This window comes from Arabidopsis lyrata (genome assembly GCF_000004255.2).
Source record: "Arabidopsis lyrata subsp. lyrata unplaced genomic scaffold ARALYscaffold_4, whole genome shotgun sequence".
Lineage (NCBI taxonomy): Eukaryota > Viridiplantae > Streptophyta > Magnoliopsida > Brassicales > Brassicaceae > Arabidopsis > Arabidopsis lyrata.
The window spans coordinates 4,211,637-4,231,556 of NW_003302552.1; the positions used below are offsets into that span (position 1 = coordinate 4,211,637).

The 19,920-nt window shown below is 33.6% G+C and overlaps 4 protein-coding genes and 1 long non-coding RNA gene across 5 annotated transcripts; 3 read left to right on the forward strand and 2 right to left on the reverse strand.

Annotated features, from left to right (window-relative positions):
- Positions 1–1,104: 1,104 nt before the first annotated feature.
- LOC110229353 lies at positions 1,105–2,645 on the reverse strand. The gene is made up of 2 exons (XR_002332749.1): positions 1,689–2,645; positions 1,105–1,566 (listed from the first exon to the last, which is right to left on the reverse strand). It is a non-coding gene; the product is annotated as an uncharacterized LOC110229353 (long non-coding RNA).
- A 3,991-nt stretch (positions 2,646–6,636) lies between these two features.
- On the forward strand, positions 6,637–8,666 carry LOC110229399 (putative defensin-like protein 137). Its single transcript, XM_021029461.1, has 2 exons — positions 6,637–6,758; positions 8,344–8,666. The coding sequence occupies exons 1-2, from the start codon at positions 6,698–6,700 to the stop codon at positions 8,520–8,522; spliced, it is 240 nt and encodes a 79-aa protein (XP_020885120.1). The 5' UTR covers positions 6,637–6,697; the 3' UTR covers positions 8,523–8,666.
- Positions 8,667–10,919: 2,253 nt separating this feature from the next.
- LOC9316745 (PX domain-containing protein EREL2) lies at positions 10,920–14,504 on the forward strand. The gene is made up of 10 exons (XM_021029600.1): positions 10,920–11,130; positions 11,302–11,412; positions 11,603–11,701; positions 11,820–11,906; positions 12,139–12,247; positions 12,360–13,114; positions 13,183–13,347; positions 13,467–13,709; positions 13,833–14,022; positions 14,157–14,504. The coding sequence occupies exons 1-9, from the start codon at positions 11,041–11,043 to the stop codon at positions 13,989–13,991; spliced, it is 1,818 nt and encodes a 605-aa protein (XP_020885259.1). The 5' UTR covers positions 10,920–11,040; the 3' UTR covers positions 13,992–14,022; positions 14,157–14,504.
- A 1,160-nt stretch (positions 14,505–15,664) lies between these two features.
- LOC110229069 (protein FAR1-RELATED SEQUENCE 9-like) lies at positions 15,665–16,561 on the reverse strand. Its single transcript, XM_021027887.1, has one exon. It carries the CDS (start codon positions 16,559–16,561, stop codon positions 15,665–15,667), a length of 897 nt encoding a protein of 298 aa, XP_020883546.1.
- A 644-nt stretch (positions 16,562–17,205) lies between these two features.
- Positions 17,206–19,679, forward strand: LOC110228843 (putative exosome complex component rrp40). Its single transcript, XM_021027027.1, has 9 exons — positions 17,206–17,391; positions 17,484–17,558; positions 17,782–17,868; positions 18,010–18,066; positions 18,446–18,538; positions 18,845–18,917; positions 19,015–19,090; positions 19,179–19,269; positions 19,358–19,679. The coding sequence occupies exons 1-9, from the start codon at positions 17,341–17,343 to the stop codon at positions 19,478–19,480; spliced, it is 726 nt and encodes a 241-aa protein (XP_020882686.1). The 5' UTR covers positions 17,206–17,340; the 3' UTR covers positions 19,481–19,679.
- Positions 19,680–19,920: the final 241 nt, after the last annotated feature.

A 19,920-nucleotide genomic window follows, 5' to 3' on the forward strand; every position in this document is an offset into this window, starting at 1 on the left:
AGAATATACAAATAGATGTTTATTTGTTTTTGTTTTTCTTTTAACAAAATTAAAAATATATATGTTATTATAAAAAAAATTGTAGTGTATATTGTTTAATTTAATTTGATTGGCTATAATTTTAATGAGGTATTTTTTTAGTGAAAAAATGATGTAGCAAGATGGAGAGATGATGTGTATTAATTGAAATGTTTTGATTGGTTTGTCTTTTTAATGATGTCTCAGCTCTAGAATACACCAAATTGCTGATGTGTCAGATGCTGGAGAGTTTCCTAGTGTTTTTATTGTATTGATTTGTTGAGACTACTATTATTATCGGAGATGATAATAAAATCTGCCAATTGCTCCTCGATCTCAAACCTAGCATTTAAAAGAGATTCCATAAATTAGAGAGATGATGGTTACTATGAACCAACATAATCTCACAAAAAAAATGCTTGTTTTTATTATTTTGATGAATTTGGGTTCTCTCCAAAAATATACTCCCTCCGTCCCACAAAAATGGATTTTTTAGAAAAAAAAATTTGTCCCACAAAGATAGAAGTTTTGTATTTCCAATGTCAAATTTAAAACAGTTTACCTATTTTACCCTTATTAAACAATAATAAATAATATACTCCTTAAAATGTGTTAAAAGGTTAAAATTGTCAATTTACATTATTTCTTAAAGAATGTGAAATATCTGATAAATCTATCTTTGTGGGACGGAGGGAATATTTGATTTAGTAAATTTTCTTTGCTTTTATATATCTTTAATTATTGCCTAGAAAAATATGTTGCAACAGTTCATCAAATATAATAAAAGTTGCAACAATTCATCAAATATACTAATAATTGCAATGGTTCATCAAATAGCAAAGATTACAACAGTTAATCAAAATAAATAAATGTTACAACTGTTGGTGTCGGATCTCATAATCCACCCTACGCAAAGGAGAAATGGTTAGTTTCGAGTGACTAGGAATTAAAAATTAAATATTAATTTTTCTTCAAAAAGTTAAAAGTTTACCCGCAATTTAGGACAAGATTTTTTCAAAACTAATATGGGTTTTCTCACACTTTGGGGCACTTTTTCAGTTTGTTTGAGCAATATGAGTACTTTGGTGGGAGTAGACACTTTTTTTAGGTTTTTTCACTGTACAACAAAAATCAATACAATTTTGCTCTCAGATTTTCTACAAAAGCTTAACTAAAATAGTTAAAAAGTAACTGAACATGTTTTAATTCTGGCCGTCGGATTTAAAGTAGAAAACAGATTTGATAGTAAGTGGGAGAATATACTGCAAAAACAAAACTGAAAAATAAAACCTAAATATCCTCTCTACAACCATCGTCATCCTTCTCTCTTCTTCTTAGATCTAAAATGCCATTGTCTCCTCTGCAACCATCTTTATCCTTCTTTCTCTCTCATTTTTTTTTTCTAATCTGAAACTCAATCAAAGCTCAATCAAGAGAATACAAAATACTGAATCCACAAATAAAACACCTTATTCTTATTAATCGTCGTTCCATGCGTACTTCCAAGATCAAATATATACGCGGCTCCACTTCTCTTGTACTGAATAACTGTCAAGATTCATTACAAAGCAATTAAAACAATGTAATCCAAAATTAAAGCAATAACATTATGATAATCACTACATGAAACCGAGATATCAAAGGCAATAGATTCATAAAAGTTTACTTACACGTCTAATTTGTCAACAATGGTGCCTTCTTTAAGAACTTCAAGCTGAAAAGAATAGGGATCTACTCGTGCTAAAGAAGATTGATAGCCAACTACCATCTTATCTGTTCGGAACGAACTCCTATGTTTGGTGAGACGGAGGGCCACTCCACTCTGGAATAGTGTAGGGGACTGGATTCTGCTTCACGGTTCGGGTACGAACTGGTTTATTTTCGTCTACAGCGACGGAATCGTCCTTGGATTCCTCCATTGGTTCGGGCTCTACTACTTATTCCGTTGTCTTCAGATCAGGTAGGTTAGGGTTTCTGGGAGGTGGAGGATTCATCGATGACACTTCGGTTAGCGTTGAGGATTCGTCGCTTTGAGGAATTGATGATGTAGTGTTTGGTTCATACTTGGAATTATCATGGCTAGGGTTTCGCGGTGGAGGAGGATCCATCGCCGATGGTTGCAGAGATTGGAGAAATTCTGAAATTTGGCCGATAAAAGAGATCAGTGAGGCGGTAATTGTAACTCGGATCGGGTTACGGGGTACTCGCCAGTGACTGCAACTCCACCACCTCCGCCTATGGGCTCCGTGGAGGTACTCCCGTTGTTTAGGGATGTGCCGATTTCAGAGAGGCAATCTTTGTTCTTGAGGAAACTCCAGAATTGATGTTTCCTACTCGATTTCACTGACACGATTAAGAACGCGAGAGAGAGGGAGATTAAGAGGCAAACGTTGTTGGAGCTGGTGGATTTTATACAGTCTGGATCTAGTAAGATCTCAGAGTCGTGTCAGGAAAAAATGATTAAGATGATTTCTTTCGTTTCTTTAATTTAAGAAAGATTTAGCAATTGAATTTAGATGAATTTAGATTATAGCATTTTTTTTTGATTAAGTGATTTTTGTGATTGTGCAGACTCAAATCTTAGATTTATTTTAATGCAAAGCTTTTGTTGAATCAAATCTTATATTGATGGAAAGATGAATTGAATTATTAGTTCTTAGATATTTTTGGTTTCTTCATGAAGAGACGATCTTGTTTATGCAATCTCTTTTGACTATCTATATGTTCGCATCCATCATCTAATATGTTCATCTAACAATAAGCACACAAGTTCACTTGTGTTATTAAAAGCTCATCATCAAGATTTCTTGATATAAATTTCTCATTTTCATGTCCACATAAATGTATCCATTAGACGATGACCATAACAAAGTATGTTTAAGAATAATAGACGATGTATCAACGAAGTCTTCTGGCTTGTCTCAAAGAATCGAACAAAGTGAGGATATCGCCCTCCAACACCTCACTTTTAATGGTGAAATATGATTTTCATTCTCCACGTCCATGAAATCATATCCATATAGACGATGTGTTATAGATGATGAAACACAAGTTAATGAACACATATGTCAACACCAAAAAGTGTGCTATGACACAAAAGTGTGCTAGAATATAACGTAATTCAAGTTTCAAAAAGTGTGCTAGAATGTAATCTATTTTCGCCAGCTTCACCGTCTTACTCCCCATGGCGTTTAGTATCACATCGGTGACCACGTTTGATTTGTAGTGGAACTGTGGTGGAGGATGACGTAATTTGCCAATTTGGTCTCCAATAAATCCTAAATCCTAAACCCTAAACCCTAAACCCTAAACCCTAAACCTTATACACAAAACACTGAACCCTATACCCTAAACCATAAAGACTAAACCCTAAACCATAAATACTAAACCCCTAAATCCTAGACCTCCCTACACCATAGAGTCTAAACCCAAAACCCTATACACTAAACACTAAACCTAAACCCTAAACCCAAAACCGTAAACCATAAATCCTACAAATGCTAAAACTCTAAATCCTTAACCCTATACCTTAAACCCTAAAACCTAAAGCCTAAACCCTATATCCTATATCCTAAACCCCAAACACTAAACCATAAACCATAAACCCTATACCCTATACCCTAAACCATAAAGACTAAACCCTAAACCATAAATACTAAACCCCTAAATCCTAGACCTTAAATCCTATACCCTACACCATAGAGTCTAAACCCAAAACCCTATACACTAAACACTAAACCTATACCCTAAACCCAAAACCGTAAACCATAAATCCTACAAATTAAATGCTAAAACTCTAAATCCTTAACCCTAACCTTAAACCCTAAACCCTAACCCATAGAGACTAAACCCTAAACCCTAACCCATAGAGACTAAACCCTAAACCCTAAACTATAGAGACTAAACCCTAAACCATAGATACTAAACCCTTAAACCCTAGACCCTAAATCCTAAACCCTATACACAAAACACTAAACCCTAAACCGTAAACCATAAATCCTACAAAGTAAACACTAAAACCCTAAATATAAAACTCTAAACCATAAACACTAAACCCTAAAACCTAAACACTAATATTTACCTCATCCACTGTATTCTGACCACGTGGTCATTTCAATCTAGGTGTACTTTACCTCTTCATTCTCAAAAAACATATATTCATCCCTATCGAAATAGAGGCTTCCATAATATTTTTTCTATGCATGATCATTCATAATGCATAATACGACAACCATTATATGCCATCCATAATATGTCATATATAATAGTCAACAATAATAACGGCGATTGATTCAGATAAGTGTGGGAAGTTATTGACACAAAAAATATTTTTTTAAGGGATAAAATAGAAACTATCCACATAATCTTGAACACATGACAGTCTCTTATAACTTTACATCAAAATTTACAACACATTTTTCAAATTACCGACCATACACGCACATCCACCGAACTTCAGACAAATTAGAGCAAATAAGTTGATGAACATTAAATATATATACACATATATATTATATATTTATTAAATATTTTAAGTAATAAAATATAAAAAATCCACAGAATCTTGAACGCATGGTAGAATCTTTTTAATTTTACATTAAAATTTACATAAAAAAACTATTTATATATATATATATATATAATTTACATAAACAACTATTTAAAAATATATATTGAGCACATAAAGAATCTTAGAAAATTATCAAAATTATTAGACTTCTCTTTTAGGTACTCATCGTTGTTTGATGTTCTAACAACAAATTCTCAACCAAACATTGACTAGTATCAAAATTGGTTTCATAGAAAATGAGAAAGTAGTAGTGGATCGGAGGATCTTTGTTGGATTTACGAGCAGTGAATACACTGTCATCTATTTGTTCTAGTGCATATCTATTTGTTATCTACTACGTGGATACACTGTCACCTAAAAGTGTATATCCATTTGTTCGATACTACATGGATACCTATGGTGTCCTAATGAACACTTATTTGTGGATTGTCAGGGATGAGAATTTGTTCATTTATGTTTGGCAACTTATGTAGCCTTCGTTCAGATTTGGTGTTATAGAATATATTTTGTTCGTCGTTAGTATTTATGATTACGGAGCTGAAATAGGTGTTGTTATACCGTCCATCATTAGTGATTTTGCTTGTGTAGCTGAAATATGATTTGCTTGGTTTATCTAACCAAGAATGTCTTTCATGGTAATTATGCCGAACACTTGGAGGGCATTGTTTGTGATGTTGATACGAGTATTAATTTTCAATTTTTCTCGAGGAATAAGACTTGATTTTTATAACCCAGGTAGAACATCGGAGAAATCTACATGTTAATGTGTCAAATAGTCAATACTAAATTGATCAAAACATGGAAACAAAAAAAATCTTAATTTTTTCAATTCTCTTTATTCTTCTCTCTCTCTCACATTCTTCCTCCAAGTCCGGCGTGGTTGTTACCGGTGAAAGCCAAATCTTCCTCCGAGTCCGGCATGGTCGTTACCAGTGATTGATCTCCATCTTCTCAAACCACCGCTTCATTGCATTTTCCGGTAATAGATCCAAGCTGGTAAGAGAAGCAGAGCACTTGAAGCCAGAAACAGAGACTCAAAACCGGTGAGAGATGAAGCCATGACACTAAATCCGACGTTGAGAGGCTTGAAATCGAGATCAATCGAAGTAACCTTGTCGTTTTTGCAAGTACCGCCATCGAAAAAAATACAGATTGTGGATCTAAACAAAGTTTTCAAGCTTAGATTGATGGACAATGATGAACGAGCGAATACAATTGATCTCACGACGGAGGTTCTCCGACAGAAAGACTTTGTTATTTGTTAGGCTTCGGGAAAAATGAAAGAAAGAGAGAAGAAAGAGAAGAGAAGAAATGCATAATAATTATTTTAGTTTTTTATTGTAAAATATTTAGAGTAAATGAGAAGATGAAAACGTAACTAGACATTGAGGGTATTATAATAAAAAAAACTTAAATAAGTACTCACTACCCCCAATGTACTCTATTAAGAGATTGAGTTTCAGAAAAGTACTCCAGAGAGCAAAATTTTCAACTAATATTGCACTTGCATTTGTATAAAACTAATTGTAGATTGCACTTTCTTCAAGGTGACTATAGTAAAGTCTTATAAGATTGATGTTCGAAACCCTAGCACATATTATTTGGAAGATATATATAGTAAGGATCTTAAGTATTACTACTACGCATGCTGACCAACTGTCTCGCACAAAGACAAAGGAACAAAGTCTAGCATTGGATTAGGAACATGAGATCTAAAAAAGAGAATCAAGTCGGAGATGTCTATATATAGAAAAAATTTAACAAACGAATTGACAAGAAAAATAAGGATCAATTTGATTAGGTCTTTTTTTGAATTTTCATCATTTGTATTTAAATTGGGAAATCATGGTCATATGGTAAAGCAGAAAAAATTGTGCGAGTTTACGGCTTTCACATGTCATATAAGCAAAAAAATAACTGAATTTGTGGGTAAAATGAAATCCTTCTAATTCGGAATACGTGGTGGTAATAGCTTAAATTAGATATGCTTAAATAGGAGTTACATCTACGTTATTATATATAGCTACATTATTATATATATAGTTACATTATTTTTTATTATCTATTTTCAATTTTTAAAACACTACTAATTCATTTCTATCATCTACGATGAAGAAACACTTTCAACCCTCGTTCATCATTCTGATTATCTTCACCGTTTTTGTGCTAGGTATGTCTTTATGTTTCAAACTGTTTTATCATATCACGCATAATCGTTGTAGAAATTGTAGTTTTTTTTTTTTTGAATGAATGTAAAATTTATTCACCAAAAAAAGACGTTTGTATAAAGAATGCAACTTCGAGATTTGATTGTTTGAAATTTAAAACCAGCTGAAAATTTTAAAACCTGAAAACAAAGAATAGGATTTCAACGATACGAGTACTAAACTAGTATTGTAGCCCCCCTTCGTACGCATTTGTTCCCGATCTTTGAATGGAGCTAAAACGATTTCTTACATTCTTGTCAATGAGTTTTGCGAGCTTAGTAGATAGTGTAGGAGTCTCACCGTGACGCCTTCCATTGCGCTCTCTCTAAAAAGTATGAATTGTTAATTGGAAAGACATACCTTAACGTGAAAGTATATAACTTAGACTGAGAAGTGTCGAGCAAAAGAGAGGAGACCAGGCTCCAACTTGCTGCATAACGGTACTGAAGGATACCTCTTGTGAGAGATGACCACACTTGAGATGAGTAGGGGCAAGAGAAAAAAAGATGATCTCTTGTCTCCAAATGATTCTCAACAAAATACACAACTTACTCGAGCCGCTACGTCCCAGCTCCTAAGTTTGTCGCCCGTTGCTAAACGATCATGGTAAGCTAACCAAGTGATGAAAAGTGATATGGAGTAGAGAACGAGAACCAAACTGCTTTGTGCCAGTCGCTAATCGGTTTATGTTCTTGAATCAGATTCTAAGTGTGTTTCGAGGAAAACATATTCTTGAAGCCATCTTCTTTGAATTTCCAAAGAGAACGATCAACTTCTTCCTTTCTATGGAGTCGAACTTGGTCAATCTGATCCTCTATCAGATTGAGTATACTCACGCAATGATTTCGTCTCCTGTGATTGTCAAGCACTTCCGAAACAGAGGCACAAGAAGAAACTCCCATGTCTATTGTTCCTCTAGAAATTCTAGTTTATAAAAACAAGTCGACCAAAAATAAGTTTAAATACCATATAAAATTTTAATATATCATTATCAACTCACCTATGCTATATAAATTTGTGTCAAATCTTTGTTCAACATAGATTGGCATAGTATCACGTTTAGCTTTTTCTATGTCTCAATACATACCATAGCTATCCCTAACAAACTGATCCCAATAATTAATATTTTCAGAATTCCTTGATTCTGTAAAGTTATATGTCTTAACTCTTAACATATTATAAGGAACTATTGTGACATGAATTGATTAAACATACTTCTATTGATTTTTAGTTTGTTCATAGCCAATTCTTCTTTTTCCGCGCTGCTTATATAAATGTTTCAAAATACAGGTTTTTGTTTCATAACTATTGATGTTATATAGTTTTCTATGGAAATTGATATAATATTTTTCTATTCTCTCAATACAATTATAAATTCAGTTACAATTGCATGTCTTTTAAGAAAAATATATTTAATTAATGTTTTAAATCTCTTAATAATATTTTCAATATCCATAGAAATATATATCTTCTTGAAAAAAATAGATAAAGTCGTATTTTCTTATTTATATATAGAGACTAAGCTATTATGTTTTAAACATATGACAGGAGTGGTGGGAAATATGAGTGTTGACCAAAAAAGATGTTGGGCGACTCTAAAAGAAAACAATTGTGTTCACGATGAGTGCCGGTCCATGTGTTTGAAGAAAAATCCAAAAGGACATGGTAGATGCATTAAATCATCTCAGGGACGAATTATTTGTCTGTGTGGTTATGATTGCCCTTAATAATTATTTATTTACAATAAATCTCATATCATATTTACGATTAGAAGTCTTATGACAAAATAAAGTAATATTTTATGTGGGTTTCTGGTGTAACCATTATTATTGTTATCGAGTTAAAAATATATATTCAAATATTGTAATGCATCCTCTATATATTAAAAGAGAGTCTTTGGTGATTATGTGTCAAACAATTAATTTCATCTTTTTATTCTTTATTTATTTAATTCTATCATTTTTCTTGTCAAACACTTTTATTTCCATATACTACTTATTTTTATCATTCAAAAATTAAATGCTAAAAATATATAAATATTAACAAAACTTACTAATACAAAAGCAGTACTGTGTTTTTAAATTAAATTAGAAAAAGAAGATGGAAATTTATGAAAAATATAGAAGATTTATCCTATGAATATTATTTTAGAACAAGCTAATAATGTAAATATAATAACAACAAATTGAAAAAATAAATAAATAAATAAATAAAAATGATAGGAAATATACACACATGAACTTAAACTCAAAGGAAAACCATACAAGAGACTTAAGACACCAATGGCGAACCAAAAGGCAAAAGGCACCGAGGTTACATTGGTCTAATTCACATAGAGGCTTTAAAAATTTAAGGTGAAGTTGTCACGAACCAGAAAATAGAAATTTTCTTATACGAACTCAAATATAATTGTTGGAATGACTGTAGGTTTTTGCGTTTATCTAGAATTATCCGGGTTAGGTTTTAACTAGTCTGAAATGCGTTAAGGTAGGCCAAAGTGGCTTGGGACTTAACCGCTTCCACTACAAGAAATTATTCCAAATTTCAGGCATATTTTTTACCAAAAACTAATCAGAAAAAGATTGTCTTTGTGTTTTGTTCCGGCAAACCAAGAGGTAAAGAACACTTTATCAACACCATATCTATGGATAGTGACTATTACAAAACTCCTTGATTTGATCGTGGATGTGTCTTTGACACACCATAAGTTCGTTTGTGGAATGTTGTTTGATAGCTTATGTCTCCGATTTTCTATGGCTTATCAGTTATCTCTGTCTTTTCAAGTTGTACGCTTTCACTTTCTTAAGGATATTGTTCCCAACCTCTTGGTTGAAGATTTTGTAAACTTTGCTCCTATGGGGATAAAATGAATGAAATACAAGATTGTTTGCAGAAAAAAAGATGGAGATGAAATATTTTTATATGATTGAAGAAACTAAAAAATAATTTATAGCAAACAATAATAATTCAGAAAAAGAAAAACATTTAAAACACTACTTCACAATTTTGTACTGCCACTTCATTTTGTACAATCTAATTATAGTACCTTTACATTTACTACTCTATTTTCATAGAAACAAATGTAATGTCTATATTTTGTAATGCACACTTTTGTATAATTCATGTGATTGGTTACATTAGAGGCATTACAATCATTACTACTTCCATTTCATGTAACCAATCAAAGCTAATATATGCATTATCACAAATTCACATCCACATATATAATTAAATTTTAGATTATGTTTCTGATTACTATTTGACTTCAAGGTGGCGTCTATTATATATAGATATAAAATGAACCAGTCCAAAACATGAAATTGTGGCGATGATTAAGTTGGATACATGTGCTACCACAACTAGCTACTGGTAGCTTTAACCGAGGAAGACCATTGAAAAAAACTCCGAGTCCAAAATTGTTGCTAACTAATGTTGACTATTTTATAGTTTAAAGTAGTCTTGGGAAAAATACTCGGAACCGAAATACCCGAAACAAAAACCCGAAAAAATATATGAATTGAACCTGAACCGATTTTTAAAAATATCTGAATAGATCTTAAACTTTTCTATCCAAAAAAATCGAATTAAATTCGAACCGAATCTAATGCTCGTAGATACCCGAATACAATTATACACCTAAAAATATTGTTTTAATTTATACTTATTATACCTATTTACTCAAACTTACAATTATATACCCGAATATATTAGATGTTTTTGAGTAACTCGGATACATTTGGGTAAAAAATAACCAATATTTTAGTTTTTTTTCGGGTAATTTAGATATTTTTAGATAAATTAAGTTATATTTAGGTAAAAAGTAACCAATATATTTTTGGGTAATCAGGTATTTCGGCTAGATTTGGGTATATATAGATAAAAACCCGAATCCTATCTTAACCCGAAAATATTTCAGATATTTTCGGTTCTCAAACTAAATATCCGAACCTAAACCGAACTCGAACTAAAATTTTAAAATACTTGTATGGGCCTAGAACACTCTACCCGAATGTACCCAAAACCCGAAAGAAACGATCTGATCGGATCCGGATACCCGAATGTTAGTAGTTTAAAGTTGTTGTTAAGTAAACAACAAATTGGGAAATTTTAAAAACGTATTTGTTATTTAGTATTTACCATCTCCCTTCCCCAAATTCTAGTAGTTTGCTTTTTGGATCGGTAAATCGGAAACTCGATCTCGTCTCCGATTTGGATGTGATCGGAAGATCATATTTGGATGAGATTATGCAAAGACGGAGTCCACCGAAACATAGACACGATGGAACATCGCCGCTTCCACTGGGAATGGACTGGAGTCCTCCGCCGCGTATTTGGGTGAGTTTCTACAGTTTCCGAGAACTCAACGATTTTCTCTTTCTGTGAGATGCTTTGTTAGCTTCTTTCTCTGTTATGGTTTTGCTATCACAATTTGAGATTAGGGAAATTGTGAGGTAAGAGTTTAAGGGACTACTCAAAAAATGGAGAAGTTTGTGTTGTTTTGTGCAGAATGGTAGAGATACAGTTTGGCCTCATGATTTTCGAACTGGATGGAGTTATTGTGTCACTATACCATCATGGACACTTCTTTCAAAATCAAGAAAGTCTGATCCTATAGTGGTAAATAAGTTGAATATCTCTCTATAGTTTATATTTTTCAATAGCTAGTTGTTGTTCTTATCGCAGTTTAGACGAATATTGGCTATTTGTTGTTATAGATCAACATGCCCTTGAATATATCTTAAGTTGTGTATTTTCATGAATTATTCGTAGGAATTCGCTCAATATATGTGACATTCTTGAGGTACAGTTTTACAGGGTTCAGGTAAGTGTGCAATCTCTAGAAGGTGTTACTACAACGCGAGGAATTCTGAAGAGATTTAATGATTTTCTAAAGCTTTTAGCAGATGTAAGATTCTCAAGCTTATTCAACTCAGTGATGTTCAACATGATTTGTAGTTTTTTTTTTCTCAGTGTGTGATTCAAACAAGTTAATTGCACTGTGTTTTATGGCATATGATTTACAGCTCAAAAGAGCATTTCCTAAGCAAAATTTTCCATCAGCTCCTCCTAGAGGAATTCTGCGTGTCAAAAGCAGAGAAATGTTAGAAGAGGTATGCATTCTCTTGTGGATATTTGTGAATTGAGTTGCTGTTCTTTTCAAAATTTCTATCTTTTGTGCTTTCCTGGTTTTGGGGTTTCGAGTTTCGTCAATCAAGAATTTGACACAGATTTCTTGTAGACTCAGGGGTAGAAGTATACGTAAAGCATAGTAATCAAGAGTTATATTTCACTCATTCATGAAAACAAGCAATAGGTTATTTAAAAGTTGTGATCTTGTTGCAGAGAAGGTACTCTCTGGAGGACTGGATGACGAAGCTATTATCTAATATAGAATTGGCTAGAAGTGTTGTAGTTGCATCCTTCCTCGAACTAGAAGCTACTGCTAGGTCTGGTATGAGCCCATTAGATAGTGTGAATATCTGGAAGGCAGTTAGTAATTCTATGCTCAAGTAACTGTGGTTAGTCCATCACTAGAATCTAATATTGATGTTTTGTTTTTCCAGCATGCCAAGTTGTAGATCAGAATGCTTCTGATTCCAATGATGATGGAAATATCACAATCTTACCGTCTCTGGTTCACCCAAATTTGAGCTTTTTACATTCTGGTGGCAGTTCTTTGCTCTCATCTGACTATAGCAGCGATACTGCTTATGAAACATCTGAGCTTGGATCAGCAAGTTTAGGTCAGGATGATGTTTCTGAAACTGGTACTGGAGATCTAATTTTGGATGAAGATCTGACAAATCCAACAGAGAAGCTCGTCAAGTTTACCATGTCCAACATTGACAAGGGACTGAGTATGAGCCAAACTATTATCGAGCAGCTAGATGATTTTCCTAAGCACAGAGTCCACTTAGGATATGCCAATGATATCACAGAGGCAAATTTGTACAATGGAAAAGCTTCTAAAGGTGTATTTCGAGCAAACGACGACTTACGACGTCTCTCTGAATCAGAAACAAGTCAATCAGTGATGCATGATAGAAAGCTTTCTGCTGAGAGCACTAACGAGTTTCCATCACTAGCCGGTGAGACATCAATCTCTGGTATCCAGCTGGATGTACATCATGGTATATCTGTTGGTAACCTGGAGATGCCGGGTAGTGGACGAATAGTTCTCCCGCTGAAAATGCATAATAAATTAAATAGGATTCTATTAACTATGAATGAGAGACTTCTCAATTCAAAAACAGACATGGAGGATCTTATAGCGAGACTAAATCAAGAGACAGCGGTGAAGGAATATCTGAACAGAAAGGTACATGAAAGAGAGTAACAGTACATTCTGTTTAATGTTACATATGTAATCTTGATTTTCCTTCTCAGGTTGATGATCTGGAAGTGGAACTTGAAACTACTAAACAGAGAAACAAAGAGAATTTGGAACAAGCTTTGATGACTGAGAAGCAGAGTGTTACCCAGATGCAGTGGGATATGGAAGAATTCAGGCAAAAAACTTTTGAGATGGAACTGAATTTAAAGTCAAAAGAGGTAATGAAATTTGATATAATTCCATGTCAATCACTTTCTTTCCACAACTAAGCAAGTTCACATCAAGAAGTAATTTCTCTCTAGCAAAGTAGCTTGCTGACATCTGCAAACTAATACAGGATGGGAGCTCACATGGTAAGCCTTCAGGAAACTCAACAGTCGGTGAGAGCCATGAGCTGATACAAGAAATGGATGCCACAAAACAGCAACTGGAAGATCTTTCTAGACGGTATGTTGAACTGGAGTCAAAATCAAAGGCAGACATAAAGGTGCTTGTCAGAGAGGTCAAATCCCTGAGACGTTCACATATGGAGCTAGAAAAGGAGCTGTCTCGATCTCTGACAGAGAGGTCAGACACTGAGGTAAATCTTTAGCTTGAAAATGAAAAGCATTACATTATTGGTTGCATCATGCGGTTGTGGTATATGTAATATGATACTACAGAAAGAACATGAAAACATACTGAAACATGTTTAATTTTCCAGAAACTCCTCCAACAGGAAAGGAAAATAGTCGAGAACAAGCTAGAAGCAAGAAAAAAGTTGGTTAGTGACTGCAAAATTCTCCATGACAGGCTTAAAGTCAACAACACAAACTTGTCAATGGGTGAGCAGTGTAACTTGAGAGAGGACTTATCTGACTGAAGTATCAAATGCCTTGCAAGGTCAGATTGAGGTAAGATATGAATTGGTACATCTACTTTTAATCTATAGCAAGAAAAATCATATTCAAATGTTAATATGATAACCATGGCTCAAAATCGCCAAGCTAGATTCCTCATTTTAAATTTGAATGTGGCATATTTTCAGGTGCAACTGCTTTTAGGGTTTGATGAGACTGCTTCTGAGGATGAACTGAGGAAGATGATGGCAGATATATATGCGGAGAATATCAACATGAAAAGCATGTGAGTTCCGCAATGCGGGTTACAAGCTCTCTGAAAGATGAAAATGAAAGACATGAAAGGTGAAGAGAAAGATAGAATATAGTTATATAGATAGAGGGTATTGTATATGTACAGAGTAAACTCAAAACCCATTTAGATGGAAATAATGGTGGTTATGTGTAGAGAAGAAAGTTGGTTAGTGATGTAATCCATTATTGTGAATTTGTGATTCAGATTCTTCTTAAATCTTAATGTAATTAATTAATCTAAATGCACACACATGTCTACATCAGATCTTAACCCGTGAAACCATTAGTGTCATGTTTCTTGTTAACCAAAAACACCTACCATCTATCGATGATAAACCGGAATGTATAGTTCATTCGTATACCAGGTTAGTTTTGAAGTGAAAATAGAGAGCAATCGTTGAAAAGGAGTGTAAAATTTGTTATTTTATCTCATTACTGGTATGAACTACGATAGTAGTGTATACTAGTATTTGGTTTGGCAGAAACGGAAAAAAAAAAAAAAAACAAGACTTTTATAGCTAACCGAACTAAACCGAAACAAACCATTCTAAAACTTGGTTCGGGGGTTCTCAACTTCCGATGGATCGTCTTCATTCTTGAACGAACAATTCTTGGGTTCACCCCTAGGGAGGAACCCAATTCAATCACCCCTTTTTAATCACCAATCAAAATTTGACATGTCATCTAACTAAAATAACTAATATTATCTAAACAAAATAATTAAACTAAATCATTAAAAACTCAAAATTAAATTAATTGTAGGCCCTACTACTCTCTCTCCCACGTCTCTCTCTTTTCTTTTCTTTTTTCTTTTTTTCAAATATTGTTTTTCTTCAACTTTAATAAAAAATGTAAAAAAAATAATTTAACCAAAATAATTAATAGTAAAGCTTTAGCATTTCCATATGTTTTCTGACTTTGTATTCAAAATGATCGAGCTTTACAATAAATCTCCGTAACTTTTGTCAAATTCCTACAAAATATAAGATTTCAAATCATGAAAAATTTGACCGAAAAGTCAAATATAAATAGTAAGAGTAAATTATTTACCTGAAACACTTATGAAGAAAAAGACTCCGTCTGTAAAGTCGGGCTGCTTGTAGCTACAGATAAGTGGATATCGGAAGCAAAAGTTGAATCCTGAAGCATTTATCGATTATATCTTGTAATTAATATACATACATCTATTGACGAAGTCACCGAAAAATCAAATATAAATAGTAAGAATGAATAGTTTACTTGTAGCACTTGCGAGGAAAATGGCTCTGGCTGTAATGTCGGATTGCTGGTAGCAAAAGTTGAGTCCTGAAGCATTTATCAATTTGATCTTGTAATTAATATATATACATATATTGACGAAGTCACGTTTTGCTGGAAATTGGACATAAACGAAAAAGAAGAATTATTTATCAAATACCTGAAACGATAATTTTCTCTTTGATGTACCCCGTTTTTTCGTTTCAAGAGCATTCAAATATCGACCGTGGGGTCCGACCTTTTTGTTCTTTGGTCGTCCAACAGTAGCTTTTCTTTTAATTCCACGTGTATTTAGAACTTCCTCGTCTTCTTCTTCTCTTTCGACATGTTCAACATTTGAAGTTGGGAGCATCCATGCATTAGCCTTCACAAGTTCTTTTTTCTTTTCCTCCAATTTTTTAAGCAATTCACATGCAGCTTCATTCGCACACATCGTCAATTCTACATGTTCAGCAGCAACATATGCAATCTCACGAAAATTGTGACATAAATGGCTATAACGCTTTCCAATCGATTGCGTTACTGTTCCATTAAATGTCTCTGAACGATAAGAAAATATGTTTCGTGATTTTGCCTCTTTACTCCATCGATTCAAGATGTAGCTAGATGGAATTCTCCTAACATCCTTCTTATCCAATACTTTCAATGCATGACGATATAAGATCCCAGCAAAAGAGTACTTTATGCAACTACACTGTATCGTTTGGTTTGTAGCATCATAATTAACCAAATGCTCTCGCGGTCCACCACGATAAGATACTTTGTATTCATACACCATCTCAGACTTACTGACTTTTTTAGCAACATAATCACCGATAACTGTATATTGCTTCTGAAACAACTTAAAAACTTTGGGTGTATACACCTCCTCTGCATGTTGCAACATCTCTACGGTAGCAGATAATACCGAAGAGGTATGCATCATTTTGAAGTCAGCATTTAACTCGTTATATCGCCGATCATCCAACACTCTCTCATAGTGTTCAAAGAAGGACAACAAGTCATAACTACTCTCCAAGTATCTTTTCAAAATATTATTCATACTTTTCAATTGACTAATTTTTAAACTAAGAAACTTTGATGTAAATATAAAAATTATTTTGACTTACGTTTAAATTGTGTAGAAACGTGAAACTCTTTCCTTTGATAAAACTAATCTCTTTTGATGATATGTGAGAAGAAGAATAGAAAAAATGAAACTCTTTCCTTTGATAAAACTAATCTCTTTTGATGATATGTGAGAAGAAGAATAGAAAAAAATTATGAATAAGGTTAGGGTTAATGACTTTATAAAACATTTAGAATTAGGGTTTTTTATTGACTTATTAAATTTTTTTTTTCTATTGGATTTAGGAGTGTTACGTGAATGAGAGAGTTAGTGGCCCCACAATTAATTCAATTTTAATTTTTAATGATTAAATCTGATGAAACTAAATTATTTTTTTTACATTTTTATTATAGTTGAAAAACAATATTTGAAAAAAAAACAAAAAAAAAAAACAAAAGAGAGAGACGTGGGAGAGAGAGTAGTAGGGCCCACAATTAATTTAATTTTTAGTTTTTAATGATTTAGTTTAATTATTTTGTTTAGATAATATTAGTTGTTTTAGTTAGATGACATGTCAAATTTTGATTGGTGATTAAAAAGGGTGAATGAATTGGGTTCACCCGAAAATTGTTCTTCTTGAACATCCCCAAAGCCATAAACTTTAGGGTTTTAGAATTTTATTTAGGGTTCTTGTTTCTCTCTATCTCTCAGTTCTGCTCGTGCTCTGTCTTCATCCATTGGTGTTGTTATTTGTTACCGAAGAAGTAAGAAAGATGGGTACTGAAGTTTCTACCTCGCCGACAAGCCTCATTGATCAGACTGTTGTGCGTAATTTCTATTAAAATCTCTGCTTCTTTGATTATCTTTATAAATTGAGATTTGATTGAAAGATTAAGTTTTATGAGATGGGTTCCAGGTTCCAGGTGATATTGTTCTTGATTTATCAAACATGACTAACCAAACAATCAAGCTCGGCAGTGGTCTCCGTCAGGTTTCTAACTTTCTCAAATCACACTTCTTACAAATCTTTCAACTTTTTTTTTGGAGTTTGACACTTTTTGTTTTCCTCAGTTCTGTGTTATGTGTAAGAATGAATGATTGAATTTCATATTATTAAACAAATTATGTTTTCTTAGTTGAATTTTGGATCTAACATTGGCATTTGAGGAATAAACTTTCTATGAGATTGATATATGATTTTGTGGATCTTTCAGGATAATGATTCGATATCTGCTATGAGAGCAGGGAAGTTGAGGTACTCTAAGCCAAATAAGTATTGGGTGGAAAGTTCTCATAAAAGGGTGAGAACTAATTAGTTAAACCCGTAGTTTATCGCCAGTTATTTGATTGTTCATCTGCGCTTAACTTGTGAAAAAGTGGTGGTTTGAAGGATTATTCCATGTAACTCGATTTTGACTCTGCTATTATGGTTTTTCTTGCAGTATATACCTCGTCCTGAGGATCATGTTCTTGGCATTGTGGTAGATTGTAAGGGAGAAGTAAGTACTCTAAAGCCGATCCTTCAATTTTGCTAGAGATCCTTTTCCCTTGGACCCTCTGAAGCTCAAGCATTTTATTCTCTGTATAACATCATGTCTATATAGAATGTTGATGTCTGTTGCGCTTTATCATTATCCAAAGACTCCAATGATTGCTCAGCTTGTTTGTTAGTAACATGTAGATATTAATAAAAACTTGAGAGCATGGAAATATAGTTTAGATCAGAAGAAAACAAGTAGGCGTGAAAGTAAATAAAACGGCATTAGCCTTTATTTAGGGTGTTTCCCCTAGAGTTATCAGCCAAAGTTTAAGCATGTTGCATGTGACAAAGTAGATCATAATATTTTGTAAATCGTTTTGACTCATGTTTTATTGCAGAATTATTGGGTAGACATTAAAGGACCACAACTGGCTCTTTTACCTGTGCTTGCATTTGAAGGAGCAAACAAAAGAAATTATCCCAAGTTTGAGGCAAGTACCTTCTGAATATGCATGTTCAATCTGAACCATCATCAAAATAGTCTCTAGCTGGTAACTGCATTCAGTTGCTTGCTTGAGATGTTATAATGGCTATTACAGTGTATTGGGAATTCCCCTGGAAATTACCATGGCTTGTGTGTGATATTGAAAGGATTCAGTACTTCATTGGTTGTTTATGGGCATAATAGACACTTTTACTTCGTCTGGAGTTGAGCTCTATTTCAAGTGGATTTGCCGTATGAAGTGATAATATAAGGATCACGTGTTTTTGGGAGTTTTAACAATTTGTTGAAACAGGTAAGCACTCTGCTTTATACTCGGGTTGTGAAGACAAACACAGGAATGAACCCGGAGCTGTCCTGTGTAGACGGTTAGTCCGTGATCACAAAGCTTAAAAAGTTAATCTTTTCCTTGTTTCTCTGCATTAATATTTAGACTAAGCAATTGATTGTTGGACAATGTAATAGAAAGTGGAAAGGCTGCAGTATTTGGTCCCTTAAAAGATGGTTTCATGTTTGAAACTTCAACTGGTTTATCAAGAATGTGAGTTTTCAGTCTTACTCCTAGATTTTTCTTCTAGATGAAGCCGCCTCTTCTTGACTCTCTCTCTCACACACTTTGTTCTTCTTAGGTTGTTGAGTTCACCAACTTGCCCGGTCCTCGAAGCTCTTGGGAAGAAACTCTCGTTTGAGACTGCATTTGGCTTAAATGGGAGATGTTGGGTAAGAAAAATAGTGATTGCTTCTTAAGATTCCAAACAATGTATAACTTCTGAAATCGCATGTTTTAATATCTTCTGTCTGGTTTCAGGTGCATGCGGCTGCTCCTCGTATCGTGATTATCGTCGCCAATGCGTTGATGAATTCTGAAACTCTAAGTGGGACACAACAGAGAATCATGGTAGAGAAATTGCTGGAGAAAATTTCAGACTGAAAAGCGTGCTGTATGCTTAACATTATCACTACTTTATAAAAGAAACAATTTGATTCACATCTCTGTTTGTAGTTGTTAGGCAGAGACATGTACACATTACATTATGTTTCTTTTTAACATAAAAATGACATGATTTAGCCATTTTTAAGTATTAAGTAGTAACCATAACGAACCAAATAAAGACCACATTATTAGGTTTTTTATTGTCACCTATTTGCTTAAATCCGTAGCTTTAAAGAAGATCATAATTCAGAAAAGTAAATCCCCTTGGCAACATAATACCCAAATGGCTTACCACTCTTCCCATGCCTAAATTAACCGGTTAACTTAATCAATTCGGTATGCTGCCAAATCAGGACGCAAACCGGCAAAATAATTAACCAACACTATTCGATCACCCGGTTAGTCGCCAATAGTTATCAAAGAAAAACTTAGGGTTA